The sequence below is a fragment of the Gambusia affinis genome, linkage group LG02 (genome assembly GCF_019740435.1).
Source record: "Gambusia affinis linkage group LG02, SWU_Gaff_1.0, whole genome shotgun sequence".
Lineage (NCBI taxonomy): Eukaryota > Metazoa > Chordata > Actinopteri > Cyprinodontiformes > Poeciliidae > Gambusia > Gambusia affinis.
Window position 1 is genome coordinate 30360241 of NC_057869.1, and position 16836 is coordinate 30377076.

At 39.7% G+C, this 16836-nt stretch overlaps 1 protein-coding gene across 1 annotated transcript in view; it reads left to right on the forward strand.

Annotated features, from left to right (window-relative positions):
• si:ch211-186j3.6 (neural-cadherin) overlaps positions 1-16836 on the forward strand; it is a 300924-nt gene that overhangs the window by 190263 nt on the left and 93825 nt on the right. Inside the window, 2 exon segments of the mRNA XM_044098247.1 lie at positions 1844-2073; positions 12980-13257. Of these exon segments, the coding sequence (XP_043954182.1) occupies positions 1844-2073; positions 12980-13257 (508 nt within the window).

Here is a 16836-nt window from a genome sequence, read left to right on the forward strand (position 1 = left end):
CTGCTGGGTTTCCTACTTTTAGTTAATAAACTTTCCAAGCTTCACACTGTTTAATCACTCTACTCCTCACAACAGTATACAATGATGAACAGGATACTCCCCCCCACCTGCATGTGTAAATGCTAAACCCACAGGCAGCAGAGAGACTCTGCAGCGGCTCCAATAAGCCTCTGGGAAGGAGAAAGCAGGAGTGTGTTGTGAGGTTGGATCAAAGCCAGGTGCAAAGGCTGACATTCTGTATTAGGAGTTACAATCCTTCTTCCCCCAGCCCTCCTGACTGTGTCTCTGTCTGCCCATGTCCTTGTTTCTCCCTGTGGACCCACTGATGGGAGCTGACATTTGCCTCAATCCCTCTCGCTGTATCCGCTGAGCCCGTTCTGAGCTCCCAGTATTGTCTCCTAATGTTCCGACTCTGACTCTCTCCTTTCTCTTGCTGACCTAATCATCCTGCCGTCCTCGTTTTCATTTACAACACACCTGATCCTGCTGCTGGAGAGTAAACAGCAGCATTTGCATGATATGGAACGACAAGTAGGAGATAGATAATTAGAGAGGTTTCGTTTTATTTTTCATCTTTGAAGGTGGAGCTAAGAGTGAATTCACACTAGCCCTGTTTAGTCCGCTTTAATAGAACTCTAGAGTTTTGGTCTAGAAAGTCTGGTTGGAATGCAGAGGTGTAAATGTGCCATCAAACTCTGATTGGGACCAAAAGGACAAACTCTGGTTTGCCTAAAAACCTCTGACTCAGTTTGGTGCAAGTGAACTCTGGTGCAGTTTGAATGTCTAAATGAACAGCAAGCAGACCAGACACAGCTCAAAAGGAGGAAGTGGACTACAACCCAGAGCATCATGGGTAAAATTAACCAAAAGAAATTAATATTTATGCTGATCGATATCATCATGGATTTTCTGAACTGGGGTTCTCTGGTAGAACACCAGGTAGTAGTCTCCCATTTTGGGTCTATACAATTCAAATTCAAATATATTTTATTAATCCCAAAGGGAAATTAAATGTTGTTGTAACTCATTAATTTAGATTCTTCAAGGATTGAGATTCTTCAGACATTCTATAAATATCCACCCTGATACTCTGAGGGTATCAGGGTGGATACCAGATACCCTCAGAACATTTTGAACATTTTGGTTATTTTTATTGAAATTTCTTGTTTTGTTTTTAGACCTTTGTAACCCTTTTATATTTCAAAATGTAAAGAATGTTACAATTACAATACTTTATTATTATTATTATTATTATTATTATTACAAATGTTGTAGTTTTAGCAATGGCAGTGGAGGAAGTGAATGAAGCCGTTCAGTCTGTGTCGGCCACGTCTCCAGATATTGAGTTAACATTAACAGCCTCGTTCACAATGGAGGATGGTTGTTTACATTGCAGGCAATTTCTGGTAAGCTTCATAACATGGAACTGGTATATTACATACATCATGGGAAAACATCAGCAATTGGGTAATAATTAAAACTTCAACAGAGTCCACACCTCCAGGAACCTCTGAATGAATCACAGCGTAGAACAAAGAGCTGCTTTTAACCAGGCTACAAAACGATGGTTCTACATAGAACTCACTGAGGTGGGTCGAATACATATGCACAACAAACATTTTTTTAGAATTTGATTAGTTAATAATCTTGACTACATTTTCTACTTTTGTCCATTTTACTGCCGATACTACCACTACTTAGTAATGGTCTACCTTATATAATGCTAATAAAATACCAATGTTTTTGTAACAAAAATACTTTTGTTACAAAAACTACTATGACACAAAATAGGTGTAAAAATACTGGAGACCAGAAATGCATTGGTCCTTTCTGCTTTCTACAGACATCACTGCCAAGGAGTTCATGGAGCTCCGAGGGAAGCAGCGCAGCCGCTACGAGCTGCTGGTGGACTTCCTGTCGGAGATGCTCTCCGTCCCACCGGGGGAAGTTAACATCTTCAGCCTCATGGACGTGAAGGAGCGAATGCTGGACGTCCGCTTTGCTGTGAGCGCCGGCCCCTCCTTCCTGCAGCCGGAGAAAATGCACGGCTACCTAGCCGCCCACAAACAAAAGGTAGGTCACTTTGCACGTCTCTCAGGCTTTCATCCATGCCGACAGTCCGGGTAAACACAATAAAGTCTTGTCAGCTTGATTGTTTTGTCGGGGTCTCTGTTCTCACTGGACTGACGGCTCTGCCTCCTGAGTGGCACTCACATAATCTAGTCAACTGCACTGAGTAAGTGCACTTTCCACCTGTGGGTGTCGGTGCGACCGAGCCTTAAAAGCAGGGCTGTGCTCTCAGTTTGAGCTGACGTCTGTTTGGAGCTGCGGTTCTACCTGCAGGGCGCTGCGGTTCAGCTGGCAAAGTGTTTGTGCAGCAGCCATAGAGGTTGCTGGTTTGATTTCCGACCACTTCAAGTGTCAAAGTGTCTCTTACCATATTGACAAAGGTCATGACCTCAGTTTCCCTAACCTAATAACATGCTGACTTACACATGGTACACATACTGACTTTAAGTTTGGGTGGACCTTATGTCAGTGTAATGCAGTAAAAGGTTTATATGTTGAGCAATCGGAAGATAAAAAGGATCACTTCATTTAAATGAAAGGAAAAAGAAAACATTCATACAGGAATAATTATTTGAAGTTTGGGTTCAGGTAAATGTGTCTCCATTTGTAACTTGTTGATTCTGGTTGACAGTTTCACCCTCCCCTCCAACAGGTGTCAGTAATGGTAGGTTTTGTCTGCTTCATTTTAAAGAGAGCATATTTTTTGGAGGATTCTTCATCTATTGCTCATTGTGATTGTTGCCCTCGGTTGCATTAAGTAAGTTCCAGTAAGTTTTGCTGTTTCAGTAGTTCCTTCAAAGCTGCAGTAGGTAAGACTTATGAAAAAAAAAAAAAAAATATATATATATATATATATATATATATATATATATATATATATATATTTTTTTTTTTTTTTTACATATTTATTTGTCCTGACAATAGAACATGAGACAGATAATCTGTGAAAAAATCTATCTCCTCTGACTCCTCCTTATGGTCCAACAGCCACCTTCAGATGTACAAAGCTCCCGATCAGAAACAACCAATTAGAGGCAGGAGGAGGGTCTTACAGGATCAATCATGCTCATGTACGCACTTCTCACTTTAGAAATTTGGACAAAAACTGTATTTAACAATAATTAAAAACGTAACAAATAAACTATAAAAAGTTTGAAAAGCAAAGTGCCTCTGTTGGCGGATTTTGTGCATAAATAAACATTCATCCATTTTCTAACACCCTTGTCCCTAATGGGGTCAGGAGGGCTGCTGGTATCTATCTACAGCTAATGTTCCGGGAGAGAGGTGGGGTCTGGAGAGAACCCACCGTGCACAGGCAGAACATGCAAACTCCATGCAGAAAGACCCCAGGCCGGGAATCGAACTCAAGACCTTCTTGCTGCAAGGCAACAGCTCTACCACTGTGCAGCCCAATATAAACATCTATATTATATAATGAAACACTGATTTTTGTCCGTATGCTGTTTTCTTCTAAAACTAGACAAGAAAACATAAACAAGAAAACATAGTGGGTGTTCAGGGCTTAGCAGTAGATAAATTGTGAAACATGTAGCCTTTCACTTCATTTCTTTCCCGTACAGATCCATATTTCCTCTGACTTTCGTTTCCAGTAGGAAGGATAATCAGACTGATTACAGTATAGCTCCACACTCGACTGTCAGGGAATATGTAAACAAGACGACGGTGTAAACAGGATTAGAGCGTCCCGTCGTTTCACCTGATTGAGAACCACACTGTAATAGGTCAAATTTTTTTTTCAAGTGCGTGTCAGTGCACAACTGGGAAGCAAAGGAAACAGTTTTAGGAGCATAACGCAGCATGACTACAAAAGTGCACAACGGTCAGTGCTGGCGTACAATGTGCATCCCCGTCTGAGAATGGCAGCGCGGTGAGAACAGCCCTTTCAGGCAGCAGCAGCAGCAGCAGGTAATTCTCCCTGAGGGTTTCGTCTGAGACCGTTTGAACCTGAGTGATGACCCAGATCTGCTGCTAGCCACGCACAGGCTGCATCCACCTGACCTGCTGCACCCCGGAAAGAAGGCCTGGGATAACTTTTCTCTGAGTTGGACAGACTGGTTACCGTGCCGACACGCATCCTGAACTTTATAAAGAGCTGTTAACATTAACATCTAATAGATTGTGCAGATCTGCTAGCCATAGAAGAGAGCATGTGAACTTAAATATTGATTTCAAAAGCATCTACAGAGAGAATGCAATTAATTTTAACACGTTATTAGTTAAAAACTGTACGCCGTTCTATGTGGGTTCTATTTAATAGTTCATGGAGAGAATGGGTATGAGGTTTTCTGTCTCCTTAATCATTTGACTGTGGCAGTGTAGCATCTTAAGCTCCAGCTTCATCATTCAGGCTCCACTGCTGCACTGCAAAAACACAAATATTACTTGGTATTTTAGGTCACATTTCTAGTGTAAATATTTTGGTAGGTTTGAAATAAGTCAAAATAAGATGTATGCCCTTGGTTTAAGTCAATAATTCCTTAACATTGATTAAAGAATACTAGTTTCACTAATGTCATATTATTTCACTTATAGAAAAAATGTTTTGTTACAAGCAAAATAATCTGCTAGTGGAACTAATAGTAAGACATTTGCACTAGAAACTGGACCAAAAATGATTTAAAGTGAACGGTGAGCCTCAAAGATTGAAGTGAAACTAAAAAGCTGTGCCCATAAATAAACACTAAAATATATTTTTTTCCAAAAGAAAACAATTTCAAAGCAGCCCTGGTGTAAAAACCTGTTCAGTGGAGAGATGCCTTGTAAAATCATGGAATCCTTTGGATCACCGTTGGCAACTTATTTGTGTTTGTTGTATTAATATGTACAATTTCAGTGTTCATTAACATAACATCTATCCATGGTAATCTGAAGCTCCACCATGTTTTTGTCAAAATGGTTGAGTCAAAAAGAAATTGAAGAGAAAAAACTAAAATCAATCAAATGAAGTTGTCTGTTTTGCAGGAAATGGTTGTTATTCATCGTAAACCCAAATCTTTTCTTTCCCCTTTGTATCAGAAATCAGGTTTTATAGTGGAAACCTCCTCCACTACACATTCATACAAGTAGTAGCAAACATTTTCGGAGGACAAATATATTTTATGTCTTTCTAGCTCTTGAATGCCCCCTTACCGGTGCCACCCTGGGCAACTGTCCATACCGAAAACCACAACTGTATTCACATTTTGAAAAAGAACTGTTTTATTATCTCCAACCCAAGATGTCTGAAGAGTCTCAGTTTTCCAGGTTTTATTCTGTTCAGGAAGGTTTAAAGGAAGTCATTTTGTTTTAAATGTTAATTCATGTCCCTCTTCATTCATTTCCTACGAGACTTCTGTTACTGTCTGCTGTCAGGACGTTCTCATTGTGCTGTCATTCGTTGCTCTCTGTATGTCGAGTTCATAACACTGACCGTTCCCGTATTTGTGTATATATTTAAACCTTTGGCTTAATTATTGCACTGTTATTTCAACAAATAGATTTTTTTTGAGCAGTTAATGATTAGTCAATGACTAAATTACTTGACTCTGATCTGCTTGTGTATAGTTTTAGACACTGGAAGTGGGATTGAGTCAAACTTTATTCCTCGCCATCAATGACTTTATGAAGCTTTTATAGCTGTTTCCTCCACTTTTAGTGTTGAAATTTTCAGGTTAAGGTTACTTTAAATGAAATATCCATACAAAGCGAGGTCTGTCAGATGGAATTTCTTGTTTCAGAAGTCTGAGGAATCGCCTGACTTCTGCGAGCATGAGCCTTCAGGAGGTCATCCTCCCAGGCTGCATTGTCTCCGTTCCACCGCCCAGAGACACGCAGGCGGAGCTGGTGTCCTGGGATGGGCTGATGAGCCACACTCTGTTTGCATTTGCATGTCTGTTAGGGGGTAGAAACAGTCAAACCCGGTTATGATTGCGCTCAGTTCAGGTGAATAACCACAGTCAGCCCTCAGCCTTTCAGCCTTTCCTCCCGTTTCATATGGCTATCTTCAAGGATGACAGAAAGAGTGGAGCTGCAGCCGGGGAAAAACGTGTGTGGATAAAAATTGAGGAGGAGAGTGGCGTGGAGAGACAAGCCCGGACTGAGGAAGAGAAGGATGGGAGAGCACAGAGGTAGAAACTTTCAGGTGTGATTTGTGAGGAGAGCACAGAGCATTTCATCTGAATTCAGCCAGGTTCTCTGGAGAAGACATTGATCAGAATGAGATGTGAAGCGTAGCGAAGGGGGGAAGGGAGGGAGGAGAAATGGAACGAAAGGAAAGCAGTGCAGAAGATGAAGCGGTGTTTATTATTAATGTACTCAGTTCTCCAGTAATGGCTCAGAAGTAGATTGATATAAGAAGAAGACCAGATTCTCTCCGACTCTTTGTTTCTGCCTGCTGGAGCTCAGAACTGGGTCTGGTCCATTCCCTCTGGGCTCTCACTCCAAATCAATTTACCCCACATAAAACTTTGATTCTTAAAAAAAAAAAAAAGAGAAAAAAAACAATGTTAGTGATGTTCATCCTGTTAATTAATGGAGCCCACGTTCAGAAAGGGCAATTAGGATATAATGTAAAATAAATAATAAAACATCACGTCGTTCAGAGCACAAAGCGTAGAATTAGACTGGATAGATTGGTTCTTATGGATTGGGCACATTGTCACTGATGGCTGATATAGATTTCTTTTTGAATATCAAGACTGATACAAACAATAATATTGGATCGGCTCGTTTATGTTCATTTACATTCAAAATGAATTTAATTTAATAATATTTTAAAGAGCAATTTTATTCACAGAGAATTCACAATTTATTTCATTTATGGTTCAAGTTGTGTTTGGTTCTGCTTTCTTCATTATTTGTTTATGTATTTTGACTTTTTTTTGGTATATTTTTATTTTAATCAAAACATCTGCTTTTATTCTTAAGTGTTTATATATATATATAAAATTTAAGTTTACTGGCAACCTTGCATTAATGTGATATGAAAATGGCCTCAATTCAACAATATTATCATTTATTTTCTGGGACAATTTATTGTGCAGCAAGAAATTGTTTCCACCAGCTGTAAGTGAGTCAGATTAACCCAAGTATTAATCAGTAACCTATTACACACAAATCTGCAGTTCTGGACACTGAAGACCATCACTGTCTGTGTTCCATCTTCAATTATGTTTCATGTGAGATTTATTCAGAAAAATTAAAACTGTTCCACATAACCTAATAACCACTAGAATATATTAAAATACAAAACGGAACGTTTTCACCACTCAAAGTTATGTAAAAAAAAAAATGATAATAATAATTCTGCTGCCTTGTTTTGTGTGACAGAATCATGCATCCATGTATGCAGAGCATTTTCTTAAATTAGAAGAGAATGGAAAAGTCAATTTATTTCAGAAAAGAATAACACTTTAAATAAATTAATGACACACAAGTGGGTGTGCAAAAGGGGCTGCACAGTGGAGCAGTTGTGGTGCAGTTGGTAGAGCTGTTGCCTTGCAGTAAGAAGGTCCTGGGTTCGATTCCCGGCCCGGGGTCTTTCTGCCTGGAGTTTTTCTCCCTGTGCATGGTGGGTTCTCTCTGGATACTTTGACTTCCTCCCACAGTCCAAAAACATGACTGTCAGGTTAATTGATCTCTCTAAATCCTCCCTAGGTGTGAGTGTGTGTGCATGTGTAACATAGTTAGCGAGGTTACACATGGTTGTGTGTCCTGTCTGTTTTCTGTGTTGCCCTGCGACCGACTGACCTGTCCAGGGTGAACCCTGCCTCTCACCCGGAATGTTAGCTGAAGATAGACACCAGCAACCCTCCTGACCCCGTTAGGGACAAGAGTGAACAGAAAATGGATGGATGGGTGTGTGAAACCTTTTTTTCTGTTGTTTATGACTAATGAAAATATGACATTTAAGATGAGAATAGGGCTGCACAGTGGCGCAGTTGGTAGAGCTGTTGCCTTGCAGCAAGAAGGTCCTGGGTTCGATTCCCGGCCGGGGATCTTTCCCCGTTTGCATGTTCTCCCTGTGCATGCGTGGGTTCTCTCCGGGTTCTCCGGCTTCCTCCCACAGTCCAAAAACATGACTGTCAGGTTAATTGGTTTCTCTAAAAAATTCTCCTTAGGTGTGAGTGTGTGTGTTGTTTGTCTTGTATGTCTTTGTGTTGCCCTGTGACAGACTGGCGACCTGTCCAGGGTGAACCCCGCCTCTCGCCCGGGACGCAGCTGGAGATGGACACCAGCAACCCTCCCGACCCCATTAGGGAAGAAGGGTGTAAAGATAATGGATGGATGGATGGAAGATGAGAATATTACACCAAACCAATAAAATCTAACTTCCATGGGCTACATGTAAAGTTTATTAATTACCTGCTTCAGTGATATTATTTCCAAACTTTTAATCTGACAAGCGATCTGCATATGGATGCATATTCTAATTTATTGGATGTGACTGTTTAATGGACAGAACAGACTTAAACAATGGATGTTAGCCAATGACCTCTTTGTTGTAGAAAGGTTTCCTCCAGCTGTACAGTTAATCTTTTACAGTTGGAGTGTTTGGGTTTGAGTCTCTTAGAGTATGAGATGTACTGCTGAGGAACATTGCAACAGCAAAAGAAGAAGCAACCAAACATCCATTTCTCTTTTATTTCTACTAGTTTTATATCCAACCCAATTCAGAATGAACAGTGTGTAAATTATCCTAGAACATTTAGAGATCGTTCAACACCTCAGGGTGTCTACATCCTCGCTCCTGTCCTACAGGCAGCTTTCCTGCAGCTTTTTAGAGACAATTAAGCTACTTTAATAATTTAAATATGACTGCACCACAAAGCAGGACTTGCTGGTAAATCAATTAGTTGCTGAATCTATGGCCTTGGCTGAAAGTTACTGTGTTTAAACCAGATGCTGTTTCTACTGCTGACAGCCAGAGATGACATCAACAGATTTCTGTCTGCTGCAGAGTTGGCTGATGCGTGACCGAAAGCTTTCCTGGAGTATAAAAAATAAATAAAATAAATATTTATGAGGTTTGCTCACTTTTGACAAAAAACTGAACATAAGCCGTCAATCAAGAAGTGACTCCTACGAGTTAAGTTTATTAGAATAGCAAGTTAAGTTTATTAGAATAGCACGTTTCAGCAACAGGGCGGTTCAAAATGCTTCGCAGCATGAGGACATAATGCAGTAACCAATTCTGAAACCAGCAACAAACATTACATTTTGTCAAGTGTCATCATCAAACAAATACACATCAAATATATTGATAGATGATCTATATACTACTGATCAAAAGCAGCTCTAAACAGCTGGGGTTTTAATCAACATTTCATTAAAATAGAATCTGAGAGGTCTGGAAGGTTGATGCAACAGCAGATCATTACTGTATCCTGGTGCCAGGCCATTCAGTGATTTATAGACTGTCAACAGTATTTTAAAGTCTATTATCTCAGTAGAAAGACTTTAAAACTGGTGATGTGCTCTAGTTTCCTGGTTTTAGTCAGAACACCAGCAGCAGCGTTTTGGATCAGCTGCACTTGATTTGATTTTATTTAGACAGACATGTGAGACACTGTTTCAGTAATCAATGTGATCACTGATAAACACATGGAGGAGTTTCTTTAGATCTTGCTGAGACATTAGTCCTCTAATCCTGGAAATGTTCTGCAGGTTATTGAAGGCCGACATTGTAACTGTCTTTATGTGGCTCTGAATGTTCAGCTCAGAGTTCATCACTACACCCAGATTTCAGCCCAGAACTCTAGTTTATGTCTGTAATAACTGAAGCTGTGTGTTGACTCTAGATCTATAATTCTAGATCATTCCTCTTTAAGTCCAAAGATAATAACTTCAGGTTAGTTTCTGTTTAGCTGAAGAAAGTTACTGATTTGTTCTAAGCGTCTGTTCAGTGATTGGATGGGTTCAGTCACCTGGTGACAAAACATAGAGCGCTGTGTCAACTGTGTAGCTATGGTAACTTATCTCATTACTTCTCACAATGTGAACTATCAGAATCAAGCAGCTATTAAACTCCAGGATGGAACCTTGTGGTACCCCACATGTCACTTCTGTTCACTCTGATGAAAAGTTTCCTATTGAAACAGAGAAGAAGTCAAGTTCTTTACCAGAGAGTCTCCAGTCTCTGTCTTGGTCAATAGTGTTTTCTAAAAAGAGCAGAGGTTTTATTGATATACATATTTAAGCAACTTCATAATTATCGACAGTTCATTCATGATTGAATCACTTTGTTCAACATGGCCTTCTTTCATCTGCAAATTAATTTCCTGTCTGGCTGCACATTCCTTTCCCATCATCAAAGTTGAAAGAAGGCAGTGAATTAATACATTCAGCTTTGATTTGCCTGGACAGCAAAAACATTAATGATGCAGGCAGGTCACACTTAGGGAAGCCTCAAATGGGGGAAAAACACTTTAAATCAGCAAATATGCAGCATATCGCTAACATGTTTGGTATAAAACATCAGTCAGCAAAAAGTGTGACCTATATAAACAGCCCTTCTCACAATTACTGTCACTATTTCAGCAGAGCAGAGTGAGGAAGTGTTGCTTAGCCCGCGCCGTCATTTCACACTGCATAAAGTCCATTCAGTCCAGAACATTGAGCATAAGCTGACCTGCTTTCATTTCCACTTTTTCCTCACACTGAATGTGTCTGTGTGGACGTTATCACCTAACGTCAGCTCAGCGGAAACATACATGTGCTGTGTCGCCTGTACAAGCCAGTGGCAGGACATCGTCATGCGTACGCCACACACAACACACACTCAGTTTCCACTCAATTTTCCCTTCCAAAGCGTTATCGCTCTCCTCAACCTTGAGGGTCATAAATTCCTCCCTGCCTGACCACCATGTAGCCCACTTTTCCGGACTATTGCACGGAAATCCACTGCACAATTTTTTTTTTTGCTGTGGACTGCTTAGTGTACAGCACATGCTGTTGTGTGGCCACATTTTCACACCTAAATGTTTCAGATCATTAGGAAAATTAAATATCAGATAATCAGATAAAGATAACTTGAGTAATTTCAAATGTAGTTGTCAAATGAGAATTTTACAGTAAAGGTCATCCAAACAAACTGAGTTCTATGGAAACATAAAGTGTCTCCACTTGTTAAATCACTGATTAGCTTATTAATCACCCAGTTCATTCATTTTTTTTGCGTCTGAAGTAAGACATTTTGGACCAACATTCTTCCACAACATAGAGCTCCCCCCCAGCTGTTGCAGTGAAACTTGTGGGAAGAAACTTTTTTACCTGATGCAAAGTTCAGCTGAACCTTTTTTAAAAACTGAAATTTAATTTACTCAGGTACATTTTTGTAGTGTATCAAAGTTAGTTTGATGATCTATAACATTTATGAAAAAAAGGAAAAAAACAAAAACTTTTTCTCATGGGCTGTGTGGACGGTTGAAGACAAATAATTTATGCACACAAAATTCAATAAAAAAATCACCAAACACAGACTCACATTGTCATTGACCGCAATTTGACATTTTGAAAACAAATTCATCTCATTTTCTGATAAAAAGTTGTGGCAATAGGATGATGGGGGTTTTCGGCCGTATTAAAATTGGTTTATCTCCCAAATAAATGTGTGATGGGAAACACTTTGTTCACATCACACAAGTCACATGATCAGCAACCGGACATTGCCACTGGTGTAAACCACCAAGAAGAAGATGACAGGAAGTAGCTGGAGGATCACGGCGCGTTGTGTCTTTTTTTTTAATAACTCACATCATGACCAAACTTATTCATGTGTGATTTTAATTGTGCTTCTTATTTAATGGAAACACTGCAATGGTGGAATTGTGTTTTTTTTTTTTTTTTTTACATTAGCGGAATATCAACACTGTAATGGAAACACAGTTAATCAGACCAAAACCCTTTCACCCAAGTCATACACTGAAAAGAAAATTGTCCTGGATACTGACCAAAAGGATGTAAAACTTTTGAATTCAAAGAGAGTTAAAAAAATATATTCTAAAAGAAATTTCCTGCAATATTTTCTGGCATTTAGCAAATATAATTAATTTAGTTGATTTTAACTAAGTTAAAACCAGAAAAGTTTGGTCTGATTTACCTTCAGTCACTGAGAAAAAAATGTGTGTGTCTTTTTATTCAGTGAATGTAAATATCTGGTTAAAATGTGTGTTTAACCTGTGTGTTGTTCATGTTGAAATGGGGCTGCAGCACTGGACAAATCTGTGTCACAGTTAAACCCACATGCTGGGAGATTCCCACCATCTCTTCATAAAAAAAAAATTAAAAATCTCTAAATACTAATAGTGGTTTTCATAACTGGACCTGTGTCTAGTTTAAACTCCTATATATTGAAATAAAGTATATTCAACTATCTTATGCTTATGGCTTTTACACTATAACTATTTCTTTAAGTGAAAAAGAACATTTTTAATCTTAATCTTTTCTTTCCTTGCAACATTTGAGAAGAAAAACAAACAAAGAAGAAGAAGTGGAACTCACTCTCTCAGGGCTGCAGAGATCTGGGTTCATTACCAGGCTGCAGTGCTTCTGCTTTTGTCTTTATACACAAATCCAACACAGTGGTGTGTGCGTGTGTGTGTGTGTGTGTGTGTGTGGGCAGTCGGTGAGGGATCGCTGTCTCTGTACTATCACCCTGCTAGTAGTTGGTGCCTGTGCAAAGGAATTGTGTGAGTCTGAAAAGATAGAAGAACAAAACAAGAAGAAGAAGAAAAAGTTGTGTTGCCTGCAGTGATAACAACCAGAGAACATATCAGTGTCAAAAAGGGGGAAAATAAAATATGTTGCACAGCTCTTATTTAGGAGAGTACTGCCTGTGTAGCTGGAACTCTGATAAATGATGTCTGTTATTAGCCTCACGCCAGTTGGGTTTTGTTTCTCCTCTCTCCAGCTCCAGTCCGTCCTGCAGGTCAGCGTGTTCCAGGTCCGGGTGGACGAGTGTCCCGGTTCAGAGTGCGCCGGCTCCGGCGGCTGCACCAGCGTGCTGGAGGTGCGGGACGCGCCCACGGTGGTGGACTGCGGCACCATGAGCCTGGTTTCCGTCATGGTGGAGTCCAAGGCCGTGTGCTCCTGCCCTGGACGGGAGCAGTCCCATCAGCCCTGCGCCTCGTATCCCAGAAACCCCTGCTTCAACGGAGGGCTGTGCGTGGACACGCAGCACGGCTACAGGTGGGTTCCTCAGGACCAGAGGGAGCAACACTTCTCCTGCTCTGTCATCATCATTCTGCGGCGCAGTATTAAGGCCAAGCTGAGAAAAACTAAGAAAAGAATTTAATTACTAGAGTAAACTTGTGATTTATTTACGGGAACACAGAATAAAGTAGAATAAAGTCAAAAATATGAGAATAAAATCATAGTACTATGACTTTGTTTTTATAATTTTATCACGAGAATTCTTTCGTAATGCTTTCAATTAAACAAATTTATTTCCGTAATTCCAATTTGCAAAATCTTTTCATCAGTGGGAGTGCAGCGTCAGTCAATCTTTGCTTTCATTTTTCAATCCTCAGATTATTATTATTATTATTTTTTCTATGCATTGCGTATATTACTAGTTCACCCTTTAGTTAGGTGTCTTTTTGTGGTTGCATTATTTAAATGATTTGCAGCAGAAGAGAAAATGTTTACACTCTTAAAAAACAGTTTCCATTAGAGGCTCTTTCTAAAAGAGTGACTTTGACACAGTATGGAATAGTGTAAGGGACATATAATGGCATAACTCACCTTTTAATTTCCTTTAAATTTAATTTTAGCTCTCTGTCTCTGTCCATGTTGTTGGGTTGGGTTCTTAAGGTTTGCCCCAGAAAACTTGCTAAGCTTGGTGTTTGGGCGTTAGGACAGACATTCATCCATCGGCCCGCCGTGTTTTTGAATTTAAAAATGTTTAACGTTGACAGGAAATTTTAAAATATCACTTGATAATTATGTATTATTGAAAGATTGGAAGATTAATAGCTGAACACCAACTATAAAATGTTTAAAAATGCAAGCATTTTAAAAAGACTTAAATAAGTGAGCAATGCTTAGCCTGATGGGGGCACAAGTAAAGCCTGGAGGCCCACCAGGGTTATTATACACTGGGGAACATCCTGGGTCCTACTTAGTTGCAGGTTACTGTCTCTTTAATAAATTCTGACGCTTTTGGAGTAATTAACACCTATAATAGTTATAATTGTCAAAATGAATGACACACTTTGAGTGGAGTAAAAAGACATTTCTAATGTGGTCACATTAGACCCTTGTCCATTACAGCATATATCACAGGTGTGGACATCTCCAGGTTATTTTGGAAGGAGTGGCTGCCTATTAAATTTTTAGATTTTTCATTAAGTGTGGAAAAACTCTCATATAACGAAGGTTTTCCTGAGATTAATTTCCTCTTTAGAGAAAAGCTGCTTTACTTATCAGTTCTGGACACTTTCCACTGCTGTTCCCAGTGATGTTTGCACACTTTCATTTCCCCCTCTGCAGCCCTGAAGGGCCATTAGGAGGAATAAGCTGGGGGCATTAGGAATTAGATAAAGGCATGGTAAATAAATGAGGACAGTTGTAAGCCTCCGTTGCTGATCCTGCAGCTTTCATGGGGTCAGACTGAGGAGCAGACACAAAAGAATTCCCTAACATTTCATATTGTGAGTGAAGCGGCAGCGCCGGCTCTCAGCCACTCAGCCATCAGGACCATTCAGCATCTTTAAAGGCTGCATTCAGACAAGAGTGTCTCAGAAAGTGGAATATCTCCATGGTTTATTAAGGAGACCTGGTGACTGTGAAACCAGACTGGTGCTGCTAATGCATCTTCATCACCACTCACTGATTGCTTGTTGGACTCGGTTCATCTCAAATGTGGCCGGGTTTTGCCTTTCATCGTGTCATCACAGCGTTTCTGGGCAAGTTTCATTCTTTTTCAAAGATCCAACAAGAGACAGTGAACCTCAACGTGTTGTTCAGACCGCAGACCAGCTGGCAAGGTCAACAGAACCAACATTATACGTTTATGTTGTTCTAAGTTACAAAGATTGTTTGTTCTGTCTCCCACACACAGAGACAGGGGTGTGCGATAGCAGTTTAGAGTGGAAAAGATAGACAATAGTTTAAAAAGAAACAATAGGATTTAACCATCTCATCCTCTGATGTAGTTAAAACATGGTTGCAATGGCAGAATATGAAATTCTACTGAAGATTCAATCTAAAATGATGGTGGTTCAGTCTACTGCTGGTGAAAGTAAACATATGCTTTGTGTGCAGGGCCAGATTTAAGGGGATGGGGGCCCGTGGACTTGAGCTGATCTATAGGCCCCTTCCCTCTTCGACCTCAACTAATTGGACATTAGTGTATTTATTTTGGTAAAATAATTACATGGTTATTAGCAGGCTAAAACCTTTTGGCTACATCTGCAAACAATAATAATAAGCAAAGCTGCTTCTCTTGATTTTTTTCTTCCAAACAATAATCTGGTAGGACACTGGAAAAGACTGTTTTTGGATGTGCAGCAGGTGAGTTTAAAGACTTTTGTGCTGTAGACGCTTTAAAACATGTTTTCAGGAGATCTTTCTGAACCAAAGACTTATTGCCTCTGTCTTTGTCTGATTTACTGTCAATGTGTCTGTAAACCTTCTTCTTGCCTGGAAACGCTGGGAGTAGGTCAGCCGCCCTCTGCTGGTTACAGTTATTACTGTCGATTTTAAACAGAGCCTCGGCTTTAACAGCAGAGGATAAGTTTGTGTGGGTTGCATGCGCACCAGCAGGATGTTTTGTTTTTCACATGTATCTCTTACTCTTAAAGAAGTGAAAAGAGTGTTGCAGAGTTTCTATCTCAGGAGGAGAGACAATAGGGTGCATTTTGGCAATGTTTCACAAGTGGTAAAAACAGGGTTGAGCCAATAATTTGACATGATTCCCAAAACCTAGTGGAACATTATCCCAATTTTTTAAATAGAAAATTAACAGAACATCTTAGCAGAAGATTAATTGAGACCTGTTTTATCTTTACACTTATCTTCAGTAAAAACCCTGTTTTTAGTTTTTACATAAAACGGAAAACACTGCGTAAAAGTGAAGAACAAAGTACAATTCTGACATGCTTCTGTTTCCTGGTGTTCTAAATAGAAAGAAACCTCTCACACTCTCCTAGATGAAAGGTGTTAGCTGTCACATAATGCTGCTTCTTGTGCCAAAGACTAAATGTCTCTATTAGCATAGATTACTCTGTAAGCACGACCATGAGTGAGGTGAACACCTTTCAGCACATCATTAACTACATATATTGTTTATGACATGAGCGATTTCAAGACTGTGTGAGTTAAAGGAAACTCGCTGACCCTGTTTGATGCCGGCGCCGTTCAGCCCGATGCGCTGCGTTATCCTCAGGCTCCGCTCTGCAGACGTGGAAGTGATGGGCTCTTTGCAACCAATTAAATCCAACATCAGTGACTGGGATTACGCTTTTATCACATTCTTAACTTTAACAGCATGAATGCAATGCAGACTGTAATTTATGAGGAAATGAAACAGATCTGACACTGGCGGTAGCTTAAGAGGAAAGTGCAAACGTTCCTTAAAAATGTGACACAGCTTCGCTTTATTGTCTGATCAAGACAATGTTGGGGAACTTGTTGATTTTGTTCTGAAAATTACTTGCATCGAATACAGCTGAAAAATGAAAAATTTCTAGAGTTAAAAAACACACCTCAAAACATATTAGCTAATTATATTATTCTTAACATTACTCTTATTGCCGCAATTGTAAA